This window comes from Phyllostomus discolor, chromosome 1, assembly GCF_004126475.2.
Source record: "Phyllostomus discolor isolate MPI-MPIP mPhyDis1 chromosome 1, mPhyDis1.pri.v3, whole genome shotgun sequence".
Lineage (NCBI taxonomy): Eukaryota > Metazoa > Chordata > Mammalia > Chiroptera > Phyllostomidae > Phyllostomus > Phyllostomus discolor.
In genome coordinates, this window is record NC_040903.2 from 142,820,737 (window position 1) to 142,837,045 (window position 16,309).

The window sequence follows — 16,309 nt, forward strand, 5'->3', positions numbered from 1 at the left end:
TTAACCCAGTTTCAGACTTCAGTTTTAATTGCAAAGCTGCCCAGGGGAACCAGGATCTCACTCTGCCCTTACTCGTCTCTCCCCTCCCTCTTCTTCCTCTCCACCTCCACACGATATGCAGAATTGGGTCAGGCCAGCGTGGGGGCATTCTGCCAGGAGGAAAGCAAGCGTTCTTCCACCGCCTCTCTCCAGGCCTGGTTCAGTTCACTTCACTGGAGAGGTTCGGTGGAGACAGTGAGGCTCTCAGCTGGGTTAGGCTCGGGAGAGGTAGGGGCGCCCTTCACTGTCTGGCCCAAGGTGACCCCACGTCGGGTGCTAGATGCCTCCGAGCCGGTGGCTTCCAACAGCTTGGCGATGAAACCCACGCCGGCTGAACGAAGGAGACCACCTCCTGCGCACGCATACAGCAGGGGGTTCACGCTGCTGCTCAGGAAGGCCAGGGCGATGAGCACATGGCGGGCCAGCGTCAGTCGCTGCCCTACAGACCCCACCTCTGCGTGGCCGGCCAGCGCTCGACCAGCCTGAGCCAGGTTCACTAGGTGGTAGGGCAGCCAGAAAGCCGCGAAAGCCAGGATGATGAGCGCCACCAGGCGGCCGGTGCGCCGGCTGCGGCGGAAGCGCCGGGCCTTCAGCCTGCGTCCAATGTCTGAGTAGCTGGCCACCACAGCCAGGAAGGGCAGCAGGAAGCCCGTGATGGCCTCGAAGAGCAGATGAAAGACCTTGTGACTTTCGCTGGAGTATACTGGAAAGCAGACCAGGCTCCTGCCCTTCGGTACCACATTGCGGTATACGATGACGGGTGTGGCCAGCAGTAATGATACCACCCAGATGCCTGCCAGCAACCGCCAGACAAACGTCTTGGTACGCAGCTTCTGGGACACAAAGGGGAGGGCCACCGCCAGAGAGCGGTCCAGGCTCATGGCCGCAATAAGCAGAACGCTGGCATACATGCTGACTCCGCAAATATAGTGGAATAGGCGGCAGCCAGCCACTCCAAAAGTCCAGGTGCCTCGGGCCAGGGAGTAGAGGAAAAAGGGGGCAGTGAGCAATACGGCCAAGTCAGCCAGGGCCAAGTTCAGCACCAGCAGGGCAGTGACAGAACGCTTTCGCATCTTTACGAGGATGCTCCACACCACAAAACTGTTGCCAGGGAGCCCCACAACCAGAGCCACTGACAGTAGGATGATAGCCAGCAGAGAGATGAACATGACGCTTTGTGAGGAAGGTGCTGCAGGAGATGTAGTGTTCGTGGCCATCGCAAGGATCTGGAGGTTAAGGTGGACATGCACATGAGGGTAGGGGTTCGAGGGTTTCCTGGCACCCTGGACACAAACAGCCTGAATCCTCTTCATCTTTCTCCAAATCAGCAACATCAGATGCACCTTTGCAATGCACTGCCCTCATCACTGTCAACTGACCTATCTTAGGAGATCTGGCTGAGAAGAAAGACTAATTTCCTAACTGGGCCACAGGCCCCCTTCCTGTGCATAGACCCAATTGCAAAATACACAATAACGGCAGCAATAGCATTTCCAGAGCCTTTCAGCCTCTTTTCCTCAGAAGACCCTCAAACCCAGAGCCAAACTAGGGGTGGAGGGACTTCCTTACCAATGTTGTGCCTCTCAAAAGGCTAACTTCTCTCTATTCTTTGCCAGGTCCTTAGCCCCCTCAGTCCCACTGACGTCCTCCAGTTCCCTACCCACTCGCCCCAGAGATGCCCAAGTTTCACCAGGAGTAACAGGGATGGGAAGGAGTTCAAGGAAAGAAGTACAAATCCTCCCAAGTCCTCTTACCACAGGTCAGGCTCTCTTCAGAAATTCCATTGGACCTTCTCTCGTGGCTGCACCCCGCCCCTCCAGCACCTCCTCCACTCCCAGGGTCCTTACTCACAGGCTTTGCTGGGCACTGGTTGGAAGCTGGTACCAATCCCAGGGTCAGGGCAAATTCCTGGCTCTGTCTCAGTGCCAGGAATTTGGCTCCAAGTCTGGATGCTGTCAGCTAAGTCAGCCAGAGAGGAAGTACCACAGCACAGAGGAGGGGGAAGATACTTCTTGAAGGTGGGGCTGAAACGCCTACCCTCCTCCCTTCACTAGAAGGAGGGATATCCTTTGTGTTCCAAAAAGGCCAGCAGGGAGGAGGACCCTCAGGGGAGGGGCCAGATGAGAAGAGCCCTAGAAGGGGCAGTGAGAGAGAAAAGGGTGTAGGAGTGAGTAGGCTGGGGTGTGGCCTCATATGCAGGTCTAGACTGGATAACTGAACACAGTAATAAACTGTGTCATATGGGAGGAGGAGGGAGGGAAGCCAGAGAGAGGAAATGGGTTCAGAATGTGAGGGCAGAATGTTGAGTATATTTTGTGTGAACAAGTAGATTTTTAGATTAATAGTAAATGTAGGTTAGATCTGTGGTTAGGTTCGAAGTTTGGGTTATGAAATGACTTAAAGAGATCAGCAAGTCATCTTTGGCTCAGGTTCAAGAATGAGTGGAGTTGAGGGGAGAAGTCCATCTTCCAGCAACCCAGGCCCTCCCCTCACTTAAAAGGGTTGGTTCCATTCTAGGTTAATCAATTTAAGTCCAAAGGGTCTCCTTACTATCACATGGAATGTCAATTTCTTCCCCTTCCCCAACCATTTGCCTTGTGCTTGTCCTCGTGGCTACCCTGACACATGAGTTCAGATTTAAGATCTGGGCACTGGACAGGAGGTCAGCACCACCTTTTTCCTGCCTTCCCACAGCCTACTGTCCAGTTCCACCTTCAACACACACGGGAAATAGATGCTGAGCATGGGGAACAGGAATGAGGGGGTGGGAGCAGTGATGCTTCATGCCTGCCCTGCCAAAAGGGGAAAACAGGGCTGTGGAAAAGGAAACAGCCCCCCAAAAGGATCTCTCTCCCCTTTCCTCCTTTTCTTGAACTCTCCTGCAGGAGCTAAGAGCTGGAAAGTCTTTCCTTCAGTCTGACCTCCTTGCTTCCTGCTTCCCTTCCAACTCTCCCACTCTCCGGAAATTTGCAGAGTGTAATGGTGCCTCCCACTCTCTCTGCTTTGAGAAAAGTCAAAGCGGAGTTCACCCAGTAGCTGTCAGGTAGAGGATATGAGGAAAAGAAAGGGTTGAAACCACACAGCAAGCAGGCCGGGTTGAGAAAGGGCTTTCTGACCACAGACAGTGTGTGAGACAGGGAATATGTAACAGAGGAAGTTGGCAATCCGCTCCCCCAGTGCATGAAGACAGGGAGAAGCCTCTGCAGCTGATGTATCAGTGTCAAGGCCTCTGACTCAGAGCTCTGGGGTCAATCAGAGGCCCCTTCCTTCTGACACAAACTGAACTGTCTTTCTTCCTCTCCTGAGCTGCTTCCCCTGTACATCTCTGTCGGTGGTCTTTCTTCCTCCAACCGGGGCTAGACACTGAGCATACCTGCCCTGAAGTCCAAAGCTCCACCCTCAGCCTGTTTTGGTGGCCCTGGTGTGACCCTGACCCTGAGGACTGGGTTTCCTTTGCTCTCTTGGCCTCTGCCTAGGTGGTGTGAACAGCCACTAAAGCAGGACCTGGGGTAATGGTCAGATTGCCCAGAACTCAGATAACCAACATCTAGGTTTGCCAGAGACTGAGGGGACTGGAATAAGAGACTTCCACTGCTAAAACTGGGAGGGTCCTGGGCCAACCAGGTTGAGTCGGTCCCCCTAGTGGCCACATGTGTATACACAGGAATGTCCCCCAAAAGGAATCCCATCTTGCCTCTTCAAACTCAAAACTGTCAGGATCCAGAATCGTTTTGAGGCCTGGATGTAAAGAGATTCCAAAAGATGGGGGCTGGGAAGTATTGGGGAGGGCAGGTAAGGAACAGCTAGCAGTCTTGGGAAGAGCCAAGACTTGGCAGAGAGAAAAAGGATAAAGGAGAGGTGGCACCTCCCTGAAAAGTTCTTTCTGTCCTCCAGAATTCCACACCATTCCTCATACTCCCTCACCCCCAACCGCAGACACCCTCTGGGAGAGCGAGTGCCTGCTCCTGGGCTCCCTTTTGAGTTGGGCGACCTCTGAGGGGAGTGTTGGACTCGGAGAGGAAGATGAGTCTCAGACCCCCAGGGACCCTCCCTCACTGGGCCAAACACATTACAGACAGACAGAAAACTTCCCTTTCAAACTCCATAGACCGACTTCACCTTCCAGAGCCAGCTTCCTCCCACCTGGCTCTTCCAGACCCCGGAAGACGGATCCCACCCCCGCCCCACATGCAAGCACACACACCTTTCCTTCCTTTCTCCCTGTATTTACAGAGTGCTTGGATGGGCTGACCTGAGGGAACCAGGCCACCTGGGCAGGAAAGGACAGGTCAAGATGCCATGGAAGGCTCATCCTGCCCAGACTTGGCTCGCTCCAGCAGGGAAACCAGGTAGTACCCCTGAAGTTCAGGCACGCTGAACCACCGGGCTGAGCATGCTTCAGCCATGGTGTCATGGCTGCACGGCGTCTTTCACAATATGTACTGGCAACAAGCTAGCAGCGCCGGCACATGGGCACATGCCAACCTGCAAGTGCCCAGCATTCATTAGCACGAACCCTCACCCCACGCAATCCTTCAGTTTGGAGGAAATTGGGCCTGCCCCAGGCGCATAATAGCTCTGCCTTTGCAGATCCAAACTAGTCAGAGGATTCCCAAATGCTCAGGAGTGGTTTTCTTGAGTTCTGAGGGGTGATGGAAGGGGGTAAGGAAGAACAGGATTTGGGGTCAAGAATCCCCCTCCTGACTCTCCTTTGCTGCCCCGCCCCCCGGGTCTCCATTGCCCCGAACCTGCCCCACCACTTTGAGTCTAGAGGTAGTTCGGAGCTCCAAGGTCCCCTCCCTAGAGCGACCGCCTCCTCGGGCCTCTCCGGAGCCCTCAAAGAGCCGCGTGAGAAAGCTGGGACCTGCACGGGGCAGCAGATCCCCCGCAGTGAACAGGTAGAGCACCGGGTTGATGCTGGAGCTGAAGAAGGCCAAAGCCGTAGTTCCAGCTCGTGCTGCCTGGCCTGCGCCGCCCATCTTCGCCAGGGCCCCTTCAGGTGGAGCCAGAGCAGCCACTGCCTGCACAACGTTGACCACATGGTAGGGGGCCCAGAGCAAACCGAAGGCGAGCACGATGGCGCTCACCAGCCGGCCCACCCGTGTGCCCTGCCGCCCGGAACCCCAACGGGCGCCCCGCAGTCGCGCCAGTGTCACGCTGTAGCAGCCGAGCACCATCCCGAAGGGCAGTACGAAAGCGGTCAGAGTCTCCAGGCTCAGGTGGATGGCGGTGTGGGCCCGCGACGGGTGGCACAGCTGGCACAGGCTGTCCCCCCAGAGGTGACGGTAGACAGCGGCTGGGACTGCGAGCAACAGAGCAGTCAGCCAGACGGCAAGCAGCAGGTGGCGGGCCAGGGCCGGGCTACGCAGCCGAGGCGCCAGGAAAGGGCGGGTGACAGCGAGGCAGCGCTGCAGGCTCAGCAGGCTGGTGAGCAAGACGCTGGCGTACATGCTGAGCGCACACACGTAGTACACGGCCTTGCAGCCCGCCTGGCCCAGCGGCCACGCCTGCCTCACCAGGAAGGCCACAAAAACCGGTGTGAGCAGCAGCACCGCGCCGTCGGCCAGCGCCAGGTGCAGCACGAGAGTGGCAGCCAGCGGTCGCCCCCGAGCAGGCCGCCAGCCCATCAAGCTCCACACCACAAAACCATTGCCGGGTAGCCCCAGCAGCGCTGCCAGCAGCAGGAAGGCGGTGCCTGTGGCCCGTGAGGCCGTGGAGCTCAGCAGCGTCTCGTTCCCAGGGGGGCGGTAGCAGTCAGTCATCCTTCTGCACCTACGGGGGGCTGGAAAGAGCCACAGAGCGCATTCAGGAGGTGGGTAAAAGCCCACGGTATCCCTGATGCCAGGTGAGAGGAAACTGTACCTTCTCCCACTTCTCTGCAGCCTGACTCCCTTCTGTCTGGAAGCCTTGACTTCCTCAGGGACCCCAGCCCCAACTCAAAACACTTCTTTTTCTTAGAACCCAATTGCCCTGCTCTCAGTCAACTGCCTACCCAGTCCTCACTCTCAGGCTGTCAGCACCTCCACCTGCACTCCTCTACCCTTCTTTGTCTAGCCCCATTCTTTACACCTCAGGGCAAAAACGAGCAGTGGGAAGTAAGGGCACTTGGGCAGATCCACTTACCCAGCTGGAAGCTAGCAGCGTGAGGGCCCACAAAGGGCCTGGGGAGGCTGAAAGGCAAAGCAGCAATGGGTTAGGTGCCTGCTCCTGTCCTGTGCCTGTTAAATTTGCAGAGAGTGAGGCGAGAATGGGGAGGGACAAGGTGGGGCCTTTCTTGGGGCACCTCCCTCACCCTACTCTTTCCTATCACCAACACGTCCAGGCATGTGAGGTACTGCCTCCCAGGCAACAGGAAAAGCTGAAGGGGTGCAGATGGGGTTCCCTGGTCATGCAAGTGAATGAGTAGAGACACTGCTGAATCCTGACACCCAGCTCTGGCTCTAACCCTCCCAGCCCAGTCATCCCACCCTCAGGTCTCTCGCTGGGTTGTCAATGACAGCTCTCAGTGTAAAGTGTGGTGCTAAGATCCGTGGGACAATTGGGGAATGCATGGAGGTGTAAGGGGCGTGTAACCTGCCTGAGAGTTTACAGCACACTACCCTGAAGATACCACATTACTAGGCTGCACCAGGATACAAGACAAGAAACAAAGGAAGGCATGCTGAAAACAAGCCTTCTCTGGGTGGAGAGGTCAGGCAAAGATGAGAAATGAAGAAATTTGAGAGGACTTAGTAAACTGATAAAGTTGAAGGGAGGGGAAAGACCTGTATCAGTCAACAGCCAGAACTGGGGGTTCCTTGGGACCAGGACACTAACATTATCTCCGTTTGGGTTCCCTCCAAAGCAGAGTGTGAGTTAAGGGTATGGGTACAGGTAACCCCACATTTGGGAGATCAGCTTGGGAAGCAGGAGTGCGAGCAGAACAGAGGGAAGAGGAAAGCCCGTGAGAGTGTTATGGGGCTCCTTCCATAGGCATTAGGGGCATCTAAGAATGCAGAGGATGCCTTCCAGAAAGAGGCGGCATTGACACTGTTACACACACCTGTAGCCTGCCCTCGTCAAGGCACTGACTGGACTGCTGAAGCCTCAGACAAGACTTCCAGGCAGGAAAGCAGAGGGACTTGCACTCATATGAGGAGTTCATTGCCGGTGAGAGTCTGAGCTTCCACACAACTGCCCATCACAACTGCAGCTGAGATCAGAGATAGGACATCAAAAGCTAAAGTCCTGATCTCATCAAAGGACCCCTTCCCCTTTCACAATCTTCATGCCCATTGAGTGGTCAAAGGGGGAAGGAGAGAGAGAAAGCGACGAATCCAGTGTGGCTGAAGCAAGCAGTTCTGCAGAATTGAACCAAAGAAATATAGAGCCAACTGCTACCTCTAGACCAGGAAAGAGCAGGAAAGCAGGAGGGCCAGAGTCCCAGACAGGAGCCTGGAGGTCCACGGATGAGGGCCTATCCTTTTCTCACACCCCGCCCAAATTCACTGCCTCACCTCCCCTTTCTCTAAGCCCTGCCCTTGATCCCAACCTCAACCCAGCCACCCTTTTCCTAAAGCTGCAGTTTACAGGTGTTTCAGTAGGTGGCAGCATGTACAGCACAAAACACATAATGCAGCTTCTATACCTAGAAACTAGCTCCATACGAAGAAAAACACCAGAGGTCACATTCCATCCTCTCACATAGTTCCCATTTACCCTCACACCACATGCTGCCATCGGAGACAGACCCACAGAAAGTTTCTTTGGCTTTTGCCTGGCAACTCTGGGCTTTAATCTTTCCCACAGGACCCCATCTAGGCCCCTCCTTTCCTCCCTCCCCTTGGACTTTGCCCTCCTTACAGGCCAGGCAGGGGGCCAGAGTCCAGGCTTGACTCATCCCCCACCTCACTGGGGCTGAGGTCCCAGCTCCGTAACAGAAATCATCACCGCTTCAGCCCAGCACAGCAGAGAACAGCCTAGCCCAGAACTCTCCTCTTTCCCTCCACCATGGAGTACCTCTCTGCCCTGAATCCCAGTGGCCTACTCAGGTGACTACTCCTCTTCCTCTCCACTCTCCGACTCTGGGGGCAGGAGCAGGCCAGCAAAACTTCATTCAGCCCCTAGGAAACCCATGAACCTCATGAACCCCTTCCCCTCCCACTCCGACTTTCCACAGTGGGCTTGTCCAGCTTCCAAACCACCACCATCCACCTCCACTCCGGGGCCTCTCCCTCTCTCCCTGGGCTACTCTAATCCAAAAACCTAACCCCTCCTTCCCTAACTCTCCAGCCACCCCACCCCCATCATCCCCATTCCACTCAGCAAACCCCTCACTCCTTCTTGACCTTTTCTCCGAACTACCAGGTCAGTATCCAATATGAGCTCTGAGTTTGGCCGTAGAGTCTGGACCTCAGCTTCACCACCCCCGAGACCTTTCCGTGTCTGTGATCACAAGCGGACCAACCGGAAAGGTCTGACAGCTGCCACCCGAGAGGAGCTGCTAGACAAGGTGAGTGAGCCAGGCCCCTGGGTTCCTACCCCAGAGGCAGCCAAGGGGGTCAAGAAGAGTGAGAAGCTGGGATGAGCTGCAGAAAGGGCACTGAGGTTTCACAGTGCCCTTCCCTCTGGTAACTAAAGGGAGGTGGGGGGAACAATCCCTGCTGCATTTGGGTCAATCTAGTTTTTCCCCAAGGAGTGGGCTTTTCTTTGAGGATAGGAGAAGGAGTAGATAGAGGGTGGAGAGACAGACTTAGTCAGTACGGCATGGTGACTCGTGTAACAATTTAAGTCCAAGTCCCGATACTGCCACTTCCTAGTGTCAAACCTAGTGTCAAAACATCCATTTCTTCAACTATAAAAAGGGAATAATATACCTCCTTGGGTGGTTGGAAGAAGTAAAAGAGGATAGTGTATGTAAACAGCTGCATAGATACCTGGCACTAGTGAAGACTCGAAAGACTGTCGTCATTACTGAAAACTGCTGTGGGGAACTCTGGGGGGCGGGGGCGGCGAGAGCGTGGTGGGGCTGAGAGACGAGATTCCATCTCGTCAGGCCCGTCAGCATGATGCCCTGCACCCCAGCCTGTGCCTGTTCCCAAAGGATGGACTTCAGCACAACCTGGCTAGCTTTTCTTTTTCTTTTTTAGTCCTAACCTGAGGGTGTTTATTGATTTTAGAGAGGAGGGGGAGATAAGTATCAATGCGAGAGACATCTGTTGTTGCCTCCCAAACACACCCCCAGGGATTGAACCCACAACCCAGGTGTGTGCCCTGGCCAGGGATCAAACCCACAACCTTTTGGTGTACGGGATGATGCTCCAACCACCTGAGCCACGTGGCCAGGGCCCTTGCCAGCTTTTCAATCCCAAACCAGGAGCGGCCTGGAGGAGAGTGGGGGAGGTAAGTGACATGATAGGAGCAAACTGGAAAAAAAGGTTGGCTCCTGGTGAGGCCCCCCACAAAAGAACACTGAGATCCAGAGACACCTGAATGGATGGCAAAGCACCAGGAAGCAGAGTTGGGATATCAGTATCAGGCCACCCAATAGATGCTGGGCAGCTGGAGGGAGGAGGGGCAGGGACAAACTCTGCCATTCCCTCCTGCTTTGCCACTGGGCAGGCACTGGAGGCCTTGCTGCTGAGTGGAGCGCTAACCCTGGTGCTGGAGGAGGATGGGACCGCCGTGGAGAGCGAAGACTTCTTCCAGTTGTTGGAGGATGACACGTGCCTGATGGTGCTGGAGTGTGGACAGAGCTGGAGTCCCAACAGGGTGAGAGGCTCGTCCTGGGGCTGCTATCGGCCACCAACCCTTTCTGTCTCTCCCAAGCCTTTCCTCTTGCCTAACCCTGGGAGGCAGGGGTGACGCGAGAGGTAAGGATTTATCGAGGACACCTTATCGTGGACTAACAGTCCAGGCGAGGGTGGGTCTGTCCCACTATGGGTGGGGATTAACAGTGGCTGTCAGCAGGTGAGGGTCCATTGCACTCATGGGGTGCCCTACAGAGTGGGGTGCTGTCATATGGCCTGGGCCGGGAGAAGCCCAAGCACAGCAAGGACATCGCCCGCATCACCTTTGACGTGTACAAGCAAAACCCTCGAGACCTCTTTGGGAGCCTGAACATCAAGGCCACATTCTATGGGCTCTACTCCATGAGTTGTGACATTCAAGGACTCGGCCCAAAGAAAGTACTCAGGTCAGAGCCCAACATGTTTTACTTCCCCACCCCTACAGCCTCAGTCCCGCAGTTCCTTCTGCACCCACCTAACCCATTAGCTCTCCCTTGTTTCGAGCCCCTGGCCCCCAGCTCTATACTCCCCACTGGCCATCTGACTGCCTCTTGTCTCTGCCCTTCAGGGAGCTCCTCCGATGGACCTCCACACTGCTGCAAGGCCTGGGCCATGCGTTGCTGGGAATTGCCTCTACCCTTCGCCATGTAGTGGAAGGGGCTGGGCAGTGGCAGCAGCAAGGTCGCCTTCATCCCTACTGAGAAGGGGCTTGGAGCTTCTGCCCCTAGACTCATCCCAACAGACAGCTATAGGGACTGTGACATTAGGCCCGGGGACCTGCAGATAGTGCAGACTAGGTAACTCCACTGGTTTCCCCGCTGTCCTCTGCCCTGTCAGCATAATGCCTCACACCGCTAGCCTAGCCCCATTCCTAGCCATCTTCTCAGCCTCCCACCTACCCCGAAAGGCCACAAGCTTGTCCCAGACATCTTCATGCCACCCTGACTGCTGCGGCCTCTAGATGTTCACACAGCTCCCCTCCCTGCGCTCCCACTTCGGTGAAGACAGTCAGCCGTCTTGGACTGTACTCTGAGATCTCTGTTTTCTCATACCCTTCCCAAGAATAACAAAGGCATTACCAATAAAAATATAAAAATGTTTACCGGTAAGACTTTTGACTTTGATGACACCAATTTAAGTTAGTAAGGGGACAGGACAGATACTCCCCTTCTCCCTCCCCCGTCTACACCCACTCCCAGGTCCCGAGGCCTCAGTCTTCAAGAATTGAGTTCAAAATCCTCCTCCGCTTGGCAACTGCTCCCTGCTGCTGTTCCCAGGCCTCTCGACGCTTCAGGAAAGTAGTCAGGGCCACGTTTCGTGCCACGTGGTGGCCAAAGGGGTCTTTTATCAGCTCCTGATCCCGCTCCCCTGCAGAGGGAACCATTCATGTTGAGTATCAGAATGTACTGAACCTACGCTCAAAGAGACTCCACTTGGAGTGAAGATCCCTCCATTTCCCTGGACCCTGGGCCTACCTTCAGATGGAGTTAACCCCTCACTCTCCAAAGAACAAGCTGAGAGGAGGGGTGGGAGTATGGGGCTGCACAATCAGCAGAGGGGCAGGGGAGATGAGACTACTAAGCACCATGACCAAGACCACCCTTTGGAACCGAAGTCTCTGCTGAATTTAAATGCCTCTTCCAGCCACCCAGCTACCTGGAGTAAGGAAAGAGAACGTCTGAAAAGGTCAGAGACATGCTGGTACTCACCTAGCTCGGCAGCAATTTCTTTCCGGGCCCCCAAGGTTGCTCCGCCCCAGATGGCATCTAGCACACGGCTGCCATGGCGACTGCAAGCCAAAGCCACGTACTGTCCCTGTGTTGAGACAAGCAAGGCAGGTCCCTCTAGGGCAGTCCGTGAAAATGTGTTGGGGAGGGTAGGAGGGAGTGAAGCTTCAGAAGTGCAGAGGCTGAGTAGAAAGAGTCTAGGAAAGGCATATCCTCCCTGTCTCTGAAGAATAGTCCTGGGGGAAGCTCGTGTTCTCTAAATGGAAAATGGGAGAGGAGTCAAAGCAGAAGCTGGAAGTCTAACCTTCAGCGTCTTGAGCACACGGCGGCGCTGCTTGCGTGTCACAGAAGGGCTGGTCAGGACGGCATCCAGCACATGGGAACCAGCAGGGCTTTGGGCCAGAGTCAGAAGCTGTGGTCCCGTCATGGCGGCCAGACTTTGAAGTACAAGGCCAGGAGTGGAGAAGTGCAACAGATGCTGAAGCAGTAGAGATCCAAGCACTGTCACTTCCCCCAGGGCCCTGGCTGCGGCCATGTCAACCTGGGACAGAGACAGGAAATCAGGAGACAGCCACCAAAGTACCTCCTGGAGGAAGCCAGAGGTCTGCCACCCTCACTTCAGTGGTGACGGGCTTCCGAAGCCTCCCTGGGCCTGACCCCCAGTTAGTCACTGGCTTGGGCTCTGCCCCGCCTTACCTCGTGCTCCGTGGGGACTGACCCCTCCTCCTCCGCCAGTCCGTAGTATACCTCATATGCCATCAAAGTGGCAAAGAGGGGCACACAGGCCACCTGCCGAGAAAAGGGCTCTGCGCAGTGGAATGCCTAGATGAGAAGACAAAATGTAATGAGTCTGAGAACTGACTTTAACCCTGACTTTCTAGACAAGGAAAAAGATTCAGGTTTAGTGAGAATGCCTGCGCCCACAAAAATGTAAGCTGCATGAGAACACGGTCTCATCTGCCCCGATGTACCCCCATAATGTACATATGTACCAGGGGTCAATGATTATTTAGTCCTTAAATAAACTTCTCTCTTTGTTCTGGGAAACAATTTTCATTCTAGGGCTATGGGATGGCTTTGGCCTCATTCTCCCATGTTACCTGTAAACTCCTTGGGCATTAAATCTCTTGGGTCCAGAGATACAATGTCTAAAGATTCGATAAGTCCTAAGGGTAGAATTTGAAGGGATGGCACAAATGAGTTGCAGGAACACCCACTCACCTCTAACAGCAGCTGCAGGACCTGGGCTTGGTGGGTCCCAACTCGACGGCAGGCTCCCACCAGGGCAATGACTACCCCTGGGTGACCCTGTGCCAGCACCGCTTCCAGGGCGGGGCTCAGCTCCTCAAACACAGGGGACAGCTAAGGGGAGACATGAAATAAAGAATCCTTGGCATTATGCTAATTGTGGGCTAAGTTATTCAGAGAAGTCTTTCTGCCAAAAACAACAAAAATGCTAGATAAAACATAAAAGCGTTGCCAATATCAGGATTTTGGTTTGGCTGGATAAGAAAGGTCCAGGACAAGGGGGCTGTCTTAGAGGAGCTGCCTCACATGGGGAGGGGACTTTAAATGACCACACTTTCAGGGTAAAGGAGAACTAGATTCAAACCTGTCCTTCCACCCTAACTCCCAACCCACGACACCCCAGGGAAGCATGCCCTGGCACTAAACAGCCAAGGGAAAGAGAAGCTATGGCAACAGCTCCAGTGCTCATTCGGATTTATAGCCAAGTACCCAGTCTGGGTGGAAGGGAACCTCAAGCTGCTACCTGGGATTAAGCCAGTCTCCTGCTGGCACTGGCATTTGAGTAAAGCCAAAGCAAATCCTTTCTGGGAAGAAGGCACCTTCACCCTTAGCTCTGGGAACCCCCCAGGAATAACTTTTCAAGGGGAATAGCCAGCACACAGTCAGAGATACAGAGAGGGACACACCATAAAATAAGGCCCAATGAACAAGAACAAATAAAAACAACAGCATACAGAAGGAGACCCAGGCAAGTTCCCAGCTTACCAGCTCAGGGGTAGTGATCGCATCTAGTAAACGCTGTAAAGGGAAGTTGGCAATAGGATGTGCAGCCAGGGTCTGCAGCCGCCCTTGGAAGTGATCTTCAAAAAGGCTCTGGAGCCTTGGGGGCTCCAGCACCAGCAGCACCTGCTCCAGGAGTCTGGAGCTCGTCTGATCCCTCAGGAATAGCAGTAGGGGGCTGGAAAGTGAGAAGGTAGTCTTAACTCCACTCCATCCAAAAGACCGACATCACCTCATTCACTTCACATAGCCCCACCAGCCTTGGTTAATCCTCAGGCCCTGACCGTACCTGCCATCTGCTGAAGAACTGCGGTTACTCAGATAGCCAATCACAGCATCACACAGGTGAGCACAAAACCGGGGCAGTTTGTGGTGTAAGACCTGCAAGGCCACTTGAAAGCAGAAGCTGGAGATCTTGTCAGTGATAAACACTGTGGGGCAAGAGCACAAATAATAAAAGCAACTGTCCCAAAATCCAGACAACTTGTACAACATCGAACAACAAGGTACAAGGGACCACGGACAAAGGGTCTATAGGCTTTGCAACACCAAACCAGGTCAGACTGGAAAAGAAGACTGATCTCAGTAAGGGCCTTGTTTGAAGATAATCACCTCCAGAAAGGGAGATCCTGGGCCCTCCTCCTATTTCTCTCCTTACCAGCGATGTCTTTCAGAAAGCAGGAGCTCAGGTCCTGAAGACAATTCAAGAAGGATTCGGGAACCTCGAAAGCAGCTGGCTTATATTCCCGGGTTGGGGCCCTTCGTGCTTCTGAAGGAAGATCAAGAATGTGTGCGGCAGTGAGAGCACAAACCACCAGCTAGGAGGGAGAATTCCAAAGATTTTCAACCTTTTTCATCTCATAGAACACAAACTGATTACTAAAATTCTGTGGCACACTAAAAATATATTTTTTGCCAATCTGACAAAAAAATAAGCATTAACTTTGATTCATTCACACTGGACAGTTTATTGCTATATTGGCTGTTAGCATTTTTTAATGCTAAACTTGACAGTCTAAGGGAACAGAGTTCAGTGCCCCTGACTATATAGTCAGGCACTGCATGGTTTAAAAATTCTTGCGGTGCACCAGTGTGTCACAGCACACCAGTTGAAAATCACCATAGATGAACCAGGATTCAGCTTAGAGAGGCAGGACACAGCTGAATGTGTCTTCTTATCTAGATGACTGAATTGACACTACATTTGTTTTAATTTTTCTAAGAAACTTCCCCAGCTCCCCCATGGTCCATGAGGATATTCCAAACTCCTCAGCCAGGAAATGTAGATGTTCGAAAATCAAGCCTTATCTAAATACTCTAACCTTTATTCCCGAAGTTTTTTAAAAATGTATGTCACTGCCTATGAGTGTGTGATGAAATCAATTTAGTGGGTCTCAACCAGCACCTTTTTAATACAACAATTTAAAAAAGGAAAGAAAATGTCAGAGTGGCTTGTATGTATTAAGGGTATTATTTCCCAATCTTTTGCTTCAATCCAGGATGTGTATAAATACAAACGTACATTGAGTCATGTTCAGCTTTCCCTAATCTTTGGCCTGCTAAGCCCTGTCCTCATTTATCTGCTAATTCTTCAAGGACACAAAGAATTACTCTTCCGCTTACTCTGTCCTTCTGAACTTCCTCGACTTTCATTTCCTCTAGGTCCACTTCCCTCTCTCCTAATACTTACCAGGTGACTGGGAGCCACGGGGTCTGGCTCTCTCAGACTCCAGAAGAGTCCCTCCTAACACCTGCAGCAGAGTTCTGACCACGAAGCTGCCATGTGTGTCTCCACAGTAGAAAAGAAAATCATCACACACCTCAGAGGCTAGTCCCAGGACCAGCTCCTTCAGGGTGTCCAAGGGAGGATCCTTCCCATCCTCCTCCTCCTCCACCTCCTCCTCCTCCTCCTCCTCCACAGGGTTCCCCAACAATCGAGGCAGCTGCAGCAAAGCACTTTCCAATACATGGACCCCGCATCGGTGACAGGCCACAAAGCGCAAGTTAGAGCGCAGAACAGCCAGTACTCGACACAGAGGTTTCAGGGGACTGAACCCCAACAGTTCCTGCAGCATCTCGCTGCCAGTCCTGTTTGTGGCCAAAGCGAGGGCCTGAGCCTCCACTTCCTTCAAAACATTGTGCACCATCAGCTCTAGAAAGACAAGAAAGATTTTAATTTTAAAGAGACCCAGAGGAGGATAAGGTTAAACTTATCCTTAACCAAGGGGCTGGGAGTGAGAAAAAGGATACGGTAAATGAAACTTAAGTCCCCCATGCCCTGGGAACCCACGAAAATTTCCTTGCCTGTACCGGATTTTATAGTCAAGTCCCTCTCCTGGTCCCACCCGGGAGTTCCTCCCTACCTCGTTCTTCCCCGGTCTCCGGGGCCTCTTTAAGCGCCGTCAAAGCCCGGCGGAAATACCCCAGCGCTTCGGGGCTCAGGTGAGGATGCGCGTCTACAGCCGGCTCCGAGCGCCCCTCTGGAGGCGCGCTGGGTTGTCTATGACGGCCTGATGCGGGGCGCCCCGACCCCTTGGCCCCGCGCCCTCGTTTGCTGCCAGCTGGGAACCTGCTCCCGGTCTTATGGGAGGACCGCGGACCCAGTGCCATGGGTGCTTAGTTCCTTCTCAGCCCGCGAAAGCTGTCTCAGCTGCAGCCGGTCAGCACTCAGCGACCCAGGCGCCGGCCAGCTCCGGGAAGAGTTTAGAAACGCCGGCGCGCCCAGGACGCAGCGCCTACGTCATAGCC

The 16,309-nt window shown here is 53.9% G+C and overlaps 4 protein-coding genes across 5 annotated transcripts; 1 reads left to right on the forward strand and 3 right to left on the reverse strand.

The window, feature by feature from the left end:
- LTB4R (leukotriene B4 receptor) lies at positions 1 to 4,171 on the reverse strand. 2 transcript variants are annotated; one of them, XM_028507688.2, is made up of 2 exons: positions 1,891 to 4,171; positions 1 to 1,265 (listed from the first exon to the last, which is right to left on the reverse strand). In XM_028507688.2, exon 2 carries the CDS (start codon positions 1,254 to 1,256, stop codon positions 210 to 212), a length of 1,047 nt encoding a protein of 348 aa, XP_028363489.1. In that variant the 5' UTR covers positions 1,257 to 1,265; positions 1,891 to 4,171; the 3' UTR covers positions 1 to 209. The 2 variants fall into 2 exon arrangements, with proteins under 2 accessions (XP_028363489.1, XP_035885734.1); XM_036029841.1 differs by having other exon boundaries at positions 1,794 to 4,171.
- Positions 4,172 to 4,249: 78 nt separating this feature from the next.
- Positions 4,250 to 7,869, reverse strand: LTB4R2 (leukotriene B4 receptor 2). Its single transcript, XM_028506282.2, has 2 exons — positions 6,163 to 7,869; positions 4,250 to 5,821 (listed from the first exon to the last, which is right to left on the reverse strand). The coding sequence occupies exon 2, from the start codon at positions 5,799 to 5,801 to the stop codon at positions 4,725 to 4,727; it is 1,077 nt and encodes a 358-aa protein (XP_028362083.1). The 5' UTR covers positions 5,802 to 5,821; positions 6,163 to 7,869; the 3' UTR covers positions 4,250 to 4,724.
- A 33-nt stretch (positions 7,870 to 7,902) lies between these two features.
- CIDEB (cell death inducing DFFA like effector b) lies at positions 7,903 to 10,911 on the forward strand. The gene is made up of 5 exons (XM_028507658.2): positions 7,903 to 8,069; positions 8,386 to 8,530; positions 9,640 to 9,789; positions 10,023 to 10,213; positions 10,375 to 10,911. The coding sequence occupies exons 1-5, from the start codon at positions 8,029 to 8,031 to the stop codon at positions 10,505 to 10,507; spliced, it is 660 nt and encodes a 219-aa protein (XP_028363459.1). The 5' UTR covers positions 7,903 to 8,028; the 3' UTR covers positions 10,508 to 10,911.
- NOP9 (NOP9 nucleolar protein) lies at positions 10,885 to 16,277 on the reverse strand. Its single transcript, XM_028508023.2, has 10 exons — positions 15,925 to 16,277; positions 15,252 to 15,713; positions 14,220 to 14,330; positions 13,851 to 13,992; positions 13,547 to 13,739; positions 12,755 to 12,895; positions 12,230 to 12,355; positions 11,838 to 12,074; positions 11,516 to 11,621; positions 10,885 to 11,174 (listed from the first exon to the last, which is right to left on the reverse strand). Exons 1-10 carry the CDS (start codon positions 16,169 to 16,171, stop codon positions 11,017 to 11,019), a joined length of 1,923 nt encoding a protein of 640 aa, XP_028363824.1. The 5' UTR covers positions 16,172 to 16,277; the 3' UTR covers positions 10,885 to 11,016.
- Positions 16,278 to 16,309: the final 32 nt, after the last annotated feature.